Consider the following 8,817-nt stretch of genomic DNA (forward strand, 5'->3'; position numbering starts at 1 on the left):
AAATGCATTTGGTAAACAGATTTCAGACTTAGTGAAATCAACACTTGTCTGGAATCTCAGATCAGATAGCACTCTTCGGAGCATGAAAACTATATGCTACAGGACCCGAACATGGCAAAGTAAAGCATGGCATGGAGCTGCTCAAAGATCTTAACAAAAATCCCTTAGTGACCTTGAGCCAAAAGGGATCAGAAAATACATTTGCAAGCATGTGAACATGGCAAAAACATAATCAGTTCTCAGACTTAGTGAAAACTGGAGCATGCTGAAAACAGATATCAAGTAGGCATGTTTACGAGCTCGATGCACTCACTACAGAGCATGTCATGACAATCTAAGCATACACCCATCAAGAATACATAAAATGCAAGCTAGACATGGCAAGAATAATAGCATAGCATGCACGGATCAACTACAACATCCTCGGCAAAATCGCTAACAAGTAGACAATCTGCCCAGATTCACGAAATAGCAAAAGTAGAGCTCGATTGACTCAAGCTAGGGTGCTCCATAATTACAAACAAAGACATGGATGGATAGATCACTACAAGATTAACAAAACATCCTTACTGATCATCCTCAAAAGAGGCACGGATCACTAGGAAACAACATGAACATATGGCCATATGAGATAAACAGCTCAAGGACTTAGTGGAAATGCTAAGTCCCTGAAATCAGCATTACCAAGTGCCTCACGTTACAAGCTTGTGCTAGTCACCATACACATCACAAAAATACATGGGTTGCACATCTGGAAAGATGGCAAAACCCTTAACAAAACATATGTAGAACTCATGGGCATATCATGCACACAATAATCATGGCAAAAATGACAAATATCTAAATGGAGCAGCAGATCTGACAATTATCACAAGTAGCACTCTTCTAACAGTATTTCAGGCATCAAGATAAACTCAAATGAAAATGATGCAATGATTTGAAATGATGTACTCTCTGTGATGAACATTATGATATGCTATATGCCCAAAACGAAGCTACGAATATGGAGTTACGACATGATGAAGTTGCATAAAAATACTGAGAGGAGAGGGAAAAGTCAACCCCGAGATTAGGGTTTTCTAGACCTGAGATCCGGATCGGCGCATTGTAGCAGGGTGCGGAAAACGAAGATCGTCGGCGCCAGAGATGAGGGTCGCCGGAGATGGAGGTCGCCGGACTTGGCAGGCGACGAGGCGGCGGTGGTCGAAGGCGGCGGAGCTGCGGCGAGGGGCGGCGGTCGGGTGAGCTCGCGGCGAGGAGCTCCGGAGCGGGGCTGTCCGGTGAGGAGCGAGGCGGAGCGGGGCGGCGGTGGTTGGCGCCGGCGAGGAGGAGGCGGGCGGCGCGGCGAGGGAGAGGCGCTCGGGCGGCGGCGGATCTCGCGGATCGGGCGGCGGGCGGCTCGGGCCCTCGGGGGCTCTCCCCGGGCCGAGCGGGCCGCGGCGGGTGAGGGACGGCGGCGGCCACGTGGCGGCACGCCACTGGCTGCGGGCGGCGGCGGCGATCTGTCCGGCCAGGGACGGACGTGTCCGGCCGGCGCGAGGTGGTATTTTTAGGGTTTGAACGGGGAAGATCCGGATTTTCGAGGAGGGGGCTATATATAGGCATAGGAGGAGCTAGGAGAGTCCAACTGAGGTGCGGTTTTCGGCCACGCGATCGTGATCGAACGCTCTAGATGATACAGAAGGTTTTGGGCCAAAATGGAGGGGTGTTGGGCTGCAACACACACGAGGCCTTTTCGGTCCCTCGGTTAACCGTTGGAGTATCAAACGAAGTCCAAATGGTACGAAACTTGACAGGCGGTCTACCAGTAGTAAACCAAGGCCGCTTGGCAAGTCTCGGTCCAGTCCGAAAATGTTTAATCCCCACACACGAAATAAAGCTAGAAATGACCACTGGAGGAGAACGAAGCGTCGGAATGCAAAACGGACAACGGGGAAAATGCTCGAATGCATGAGATGAACACGTATGCAAATGCAATGCTCATGATGACATGATATGATATGCATGACAACGATAACAACACACGGAGACAAAGACCCGAACCCGAGAAAATAAAATAACTTAACGCCGGAAACGACAAGAGTTGGAATACATATTGGGAAAGTCATATCCGGGGTGTTACACCCCTGCAGGGATTTGAATTTTCGAAAACCGTGCCCGCGGTTATGGGCAGATGGGAATTTGTTAATGTCCGGTTGTAGAAAACCTGAAGTTGATCTTAATTAAAATACATCAAACGCGTGTGTAACCTGATGGTCTCTTCTCGGCGGAGTTCGGAAAGTGAACACGGTGTTGGAGTAATGCTTGACGTAGGTTGTTCTAGGATCACTTCTTGATCATAGTTGTTCGACCGTGCTTTTGTCTTCTCTTCTCGCTCTCATTTACGTATGTTAGCCACCATATATGCTAGTCGCTTGCTGCAGCTCCACCTTATACCTTTTACTCTTCCTATAAGCTTAAATAGTCTTGATCGCGAGGGTGTGAGATTGCTGAGTCCCTGTGGCTCACAGATACTTCCAAAACCAGTTTGCAGGTGGCGATGATACCGAGCAGGTGACGCAACCAAGCTCAAGGAGGAGCTCAATGAATATCTTGTCCTTTGTGTTGTTCCGTTTTCAGTTGATCAGTAGTGGAGCCCAGTTGGGGTCGATCGGGGATCTGTGTAGCACTTGGGGTAGTCTTCTTTTATTTTGGTTTCGTAGTCGGACCTTGATTGTATCTGGATGATGTAATATTTTATTCATGTATTTGTGTGAAGTGGCGATTGTAAGCCAACTATGTATCTCTTTCCCTTATGTATTACATGGGTTGTATGAAGATTACCTCACTTGCGACATTGCTTTCAATGCGGTTATGCCTCTAAGTCGTGCTTCGACACGTGGAAGATATAGCCGCATCGAGGGCGTGACAGCTAGGATGGATTTCCTCGCCGTTACGCTTCATTCCCTGCCGATCCCAGGATTTTCCTTGGCGTCGACGCGTGAGGTGGCACCAGGCGCTCCAGTAAAAAAAAGTCTCACGTGCGGATATAACGGGAGCCGGGCGCTACACAGGATGCAAAGGAAGGAACAGAAATCAACCAGGTACGTACGGATTTTGCGGTGAATTTCGATGGACACTTCGTTAGGGCATCTCCAATGGGGAGGCGCTTGTACAACCGCTTGAGAAGAAAAAATAATAATTTACCACTTAGCACCGACGTAAGAGTCTCAGCCTCCAACGCTCGTATCAATCTGCGGACGCTTAGGTAAATTAAAAAAAATGCAAGCGTGTGTAACCTCCAATGCTGCTAACGAAGCGTCCATCGAAGTTCACCGCAAGATTCGTACGTACCTGGTTGATTTCTGTTCCTTTCTTTGCGTCCTGTGTAGCGCCCGGCTCACGTTATATCCACACGTGAGACTTTTTTTTTACTGGAGCACCCGATGCCACCTCACGCGTCGACGCCAAGGAAAATCCCAGGATCGGCAGGGAATGAAGCATAACGGCAAGGAAATCCATCCTAGCGCCCGCTTATAGCGCATGCGTTGGACATACCCTTAGCAGCATTGGAGGTTACAGACGCTTGCATTTTTTTTAATTTGACTAAGCGTCCGCAGATTGATACGAGCGTTGAAGGCTGAAACTCTTACGTTGGTGCTAAGTGGTAAATTATTAATTTTTTTCTCCTCAAGCGGCTGTACAAGCGCCTTCTCATTGGAGATGCCCTAACGGGGCAGAGCGCATTCGTGGGCGCCGATCAGAAAACCGACCTTAGCTTTTTTTATCACTAGATGATGTCCCGCACGTTGTTGCGGGAATGTTTGCAATATTTCAATGAGATTTTGATTATATAGAACATGAATTATTGAAACAATAGTTGTTGAAAGTATATAAGAATTAAATGTAAATAGCATAATAAAATGAAATTTTATATGCATGCATGTTGTTGTGGATTTTTAATATGAATAGTTACATGTTGAAGTGGGCCTTTCCTTATGCATGTTAAATATGTCATTTTTGGGTAAATAGAAAACCCAATCCCCGCACACGCTTGGGCGCCGTGCCATGCCGTGCCGCCGCATGTCGACGCGCGCACGCAACCGAACAACCACATCCGTGCTCCCCGAACCGCTCCAAAAGACCAAAATGCATCGGAGATATCTATGCGTCCGTCTCTCCTTCTCCACCCGATCATCCATCCCCGCTGCAACCTTTGGAGCACCCGCTCGAACAAGGCGCACGAGCCGAGTTCCCCACGTCTGTCTCGGTCTGTTCGCTCTCACGTCACGCGACAAGCCCGTGTTTTTTCCGTCCCTCGCGTCTGCTCCCCCCACCTCCCCTATCATCACGCGGCGCTAACGAGTAGCGGCGCGGACAGGGGTTGCGTGACACTACCGGCACTGCAGCAGCACGGGAGCCATGGCGCGGGAGGAGGAAGGACCCGCAATGATGGACGCCGCGGAGCGACGCCTCCGCGTGGTCTCCGCGCACCTCGAGCCGCAGGCCGGCGCCACCGCCGGCCTCGCCGCTAACCCCACCGCCGGCGAGTACGCCCACGGTACGTCTCTCTTCTCTTCCCTCGCACCTTACCCTTTGGCCTGCATGTCCTAGTTGGACCGGCCTTCAGCGGGATGCTCTAGGATTTGGATTTCGCGTTCGATTCAACATCACTCTTTAACGGGGATAGCGACTAACGCTGGCGGCGCGGTGGTGGTCAGAGAATCCTGTTGAGTGGCTCACGAATCGGGGCGGGGCACGGCGCATCTGCTCCGTCGCTCGCTTGCTTTTCCCTTGTTAGTTTGTTATTATAAAATGGATTTTACTTTCCTGGAAAAGTAACATAGTACCAGAAGAGAGTGGTTGCTCCCGCACTGGACTGGGCTGGTTGTTTTGCTAACTGTCCATAGCTTCCCTTTTTGGTTTGTCGGCATCAGGAAGGTGTGAATGGAACGGAATCCTTTATATGCAATCTGAAAAGCTTGAATTGCTGGCTGCAATCTGATCGGGATGCCTCAAGGCTGAGTGCAAGTCTGTAGCTTAATCCTGGCTAAAGCAAACTCAAAAAGTACCAAATAAGTTGGAATATTCCTTGCTACTTTTTGGGCCTGTTCGTGATTATTGGAATAGTTTATAGTATTTTTTATGCATCTACTTAGAACTGTCGTACATGTTTTTCCTTGTATGAACAGTGGTGTTATCGGTGTGTTCATTGGGGTTTGCAAGAAGCCCCACTCTGTCAGGGACAGTAATGCATGTGTTTTTCCTTTGTTTGAGAAATGGCTTATATTTTAAAACAATCGATTACTAACGATTCAATGTACCCTAAATTTCAGTTAGCATTCACTAGTGCCAAATTTTTATTTTGTGAAATAACATATTAAGAAGTAACTATAATTATTAACTCAATGTGCATATCTTCTTCAGTGCAGGGCTACAGCGTTGTTCTTCCTGAAAAGTTGCAAACTGGAAAGTGGAACGTGTACCGGTATGCTATTTATATGTTATAAGATGCACTTTCATATACTGTTGCTCACAATCACTGTTACAATCCTGCAGATCTGCAGAGTCACCTCTGCGTTTAATTAACAGATTTCCTGCTACTCCAGACATTGGAACACTGCATGATAATTTTGTGTAAGAATACTCACAATATCTTGAACATCTGAACTTCTGTTTCTTAATATCCATCTAAACTTAATCATATACTTATATTAGCAAACTCTCATTTTGAATGATTAGTGCTGCAATAGCCTTTCAGATTATGTCCTCCTTATGTACTGAATATATGCTAGAAAGATGGAAATTTCTAGAGAACGTTTGGAAGGCAGAGTTCAGCAAAACGAGTGTAATTTTTTTCCTGAGGAAGCTCTCACTAGTTATTGCTATTTGCGCTATAGTCTGGCAGATCCTAACTAGAAACAGAGTAATATGCAAGGGAACCTGTTTATTTATTGTTTTAGCGAAGCCTTGGGGGCTGCAAAAAATGCATATATGTCAAACATGAGGTTAAACTTACCAAAGTGCAAATCCTAACTGAGTGGGAGTTCTTGCAAACCTTTTAAACCTCATTACTGTAATCATCTTTCCTGTACAACTTTATATGGTATCCCAAATTGTGCAGGTACGCAGTCGAGACTTTTACAGATTGTAGATATCTGGGTACAAGAGTGTGCGCTGATGGAGCAGTCGGAGAGTAAGGATTGAGTAACCGAGTATTCCTTACTTTTTCATTTTGTAGTCTTTTTCATGATTGCCTTGTTTGACTCTTATAAATGGCATATAACATTGCAGCTACAAATGGATGACGTATGGAGAAGCTAGTACGAGCAGAACTGCAATAGGTTCTGGTCTTATTTATCATGGAATATCTGAAGTGAGTCATCAAGATCTCAACGAGCACTTGCCCTTTTGTTATTGACTAGTAACAAGTAGATACCTTGCCATATATTGCTATCTTGATATAGCACCTCAAGTTTCTCAGATTATTTATTTGTACTTACTTTAATTCTTTTTATCTGAACCAGGGTGCACGCATTGGTCTGTATTTTATAAACAGACCTGAGTGGATCATAATTGATCATGCTTGTGCTGCATATTCATATGTATCTGTACCACTTTATGATACTCTTGGTATGTTCCTATTACCAAATGATCTTTGCTCTATGTCTCAGTCGTCCAGTAACATTTTCTATGTAATGTACTTTCTGTAGGTCCAGATGCAGTTCAGTTCATTGTGAACCATGCAACAGTAGAAGCTATTTTCTGTGTGCCTCAAACGCTAAGCACTGTGAGCTTTAATCCCTTATCGCAACCTTAAATGATGACTATTTTCTAAACTCCATAAAAGTTGGGCCACCCCTACAGTTTCCGTTAATAAAATCCATAAAAGTTCTAGTACTCATGCCATTTCTGATACCAATTGTCGAGTCGTAACTAGCAAGGCTGACATGTAGCTAATTATTTCCAGTAATTTACCTATACTTCTAGGTGTTAATCTCATCCTGCTATGGTCTTAATTTATGTTGACTATGACTCTCTTTATGAGGGCTTCACGATGCCAGGTCAAATACTTTATGTTCTGGACTGACTGTATCAAGTATGCAGAAGATTAATGCGGTCGGTATCCTGCTATAGATTTTACTTGGACTTCATCCAAATGTTATTATAGTTTGAAACACTACATCAGTTTATAGATACCTCTCAGCACTCTAACTATGCATTGCATCAGGTACATTTGGAAAGAAGTATATTTAATTTCCAGCTATAATCTTAACTATTAATCCCTTAATTGCAGCTGCTAAGCTTCCTAACTCAAATGCCATGTGTTCGCCTTATAGTGGTAAGCGTGGACCATTTTTTTTTTGAATTTTGTGGCCCATTTACAATACTTTATGCAATGTGGTGGTGATGTTTTTATGAGAACTTCTCTTCTGTATTTGAATCTTCTTTTTTGTATAGGTAGTTGGTGGAGACAATGCAAATACGCCATCTACAACAGCAGCTGCTGGAGTGGAAATCATAACTTATTCCAGGCTACACAGCCAGGTGGACTTGCTAATTGATCCTTCATTTAAAACAAACAAACAAACATCCTGTGTTGTGAATTTTTAATGATACATAAGAGGTTAGGCCCATGATGAGGATACGGCCCGACAGGCCCTCCCTGCCGAGTCTTTCGAGCAAACCACTCAGCTGAGCCGGCATCATTAAGCCCATCTGGCTAAACTGCATCACGATGGTCATCCGACTGAACCGGTCGTGGCGTTACCAATGGTGCCATAAACCTCAGCTACACCACGATATCACCAATGGTGCCATCAAGGCCCTGGTAACAGCCAACTTAACTGCGCCGTTATCAGGGCGTGGGCGTAATGCCATTATATCCTCTGCTTCATCACCCCTATATAAGGCAAAGTTAGAGTAGAATCTAGACAAGCTCAGTAGAATCACCGAGATCCACAAGATCACTCGGACACTACATTATAACCGCATTGTTCATACATACAAGAGAGAAACATCCAGCAGGATTAGGGTATTACCCCTAGAACAGGGGACCCGAACCTGGGTAAAACCTCCACTGTGTGAAATCCTGTACCTAGATCATCCACGTGTGCCTTGATCCACAAAAATCCCCAAATCATGCATACTGTCGCAAAATCCGCACGACACTTGTGCAAGTCACACTTCTCATAGGCTTCGTGTAGCATGGTACTCATTCTGTAGCTTCATCGTGCGCCTACTTCTAACTTCTAAGGGTATATAATGCAACATTTGAACCACCATTCGTGAGATATGAACTAGTCAGCTGCACTTCATCATGTCTGCTACATCGTTTCACTTCTAACCCATTTGCAAGACTTGTTTTGTACACAGTACACACTAAATTGATGTGACAATTAGCTTCTGCTTATGTTAGAACATGCAGCGCTTTGCTTGCCATGTGACTGGTATATGGTGAAGTTTTTACTTCCTTTTGGGTTGAAAATCGGTTAATGTAGAATGTGAAATTTGATTATCCAGTTGTAAGTAAACTGACTGGGTGATGTGTGTATGTTTATGCTGGTACAACAGTTACTTCTCCCCATGTTGTGCAATACACATACAAGAGTAGACATATAGTTGTTGTGAACCTTGTATGGGACAATTACCGTGCTAAAGATAGCCAGGATGCATGGCTGCAAGGGATTAGGCAGACAGGTTGGTATGAGCGCATATTTGGGAGAGTATAGCCAGGTTGGTATATCTATTTTTCTTGTCTGCATGAAACGTAGATATGTGGCATCGTTATGACACTGTATGGTGGATGCTCAGGCTCTTAACCTTCCCTAACACAGT

The 8,817-nt window shown here is 45.1% G+C and overlaps 1 protein-coding gene across 1 annotated transcript in view; it reads left to right on the top strand.

The window, feature by feature from the left end:
- The first annotated feature begins 4,170 nt into the window (after window positions 1-4,170).
- LOC119300811 (long chain acyl-CoA synthetase 6, peroxisomal-like) overlaps window positions 4,171-8,817 on the top strand; it is a 20,472-nt gene continuing 15,825 nt past the window's right edge. The window contains exons 1-9 of the mRNA XM_037577696.1: window positions 4,171-4,540; window positions 5,407-5,467; window positions 5,539-5,616; window positions 6,104-6,175; window positions 6,274-6,355; window positions 6,507-6,612; window positions 6,693-6,769; window positions 7,277-7,321; window positions 7,441-7,527. Coding sequence (XP_037433593.1) covers window positions 4,402-4,540; window positions 5,407-5,467; window positions 5,539-5,616; window positions 6,104-6,175; window positions 6,274-6,355; window positions 6,507-6,612; window positions 6,693-6,769; window positions 7,277-7,321; window positions 7,441-7,527 — 747 coding nt within the window. The 5' untranslated portion in view covers window positions 4,171-4,401. The remainder of the gene's footprint in view (window positions 4,541-5,406; window positions 5,468-5,538; window positions 5,617-6,103; window positions 6,176-6,273; window positions 6,356-6,506; window positions 6,613-6,692; window positions 6,770-7,276; window positions 7,322-7,440; window positions 7,528-8,817) is intronic.

Source organism: Triticum dicoccoides, chromosome 5A, assembly GCF_002162155.2.
Source record: "Triticum dicoccoides isolate Atlit2015 ecotype Zavitan chromosome 5A, WEW_v2.0, whole genome shotgun sequence".
Lineage (NCBI taxonomy): Eukaryota > Viridiplantae > Streptophyta > Magnoliopsida > Poales > Poaceae > Triticum > Triticum dicoccoides.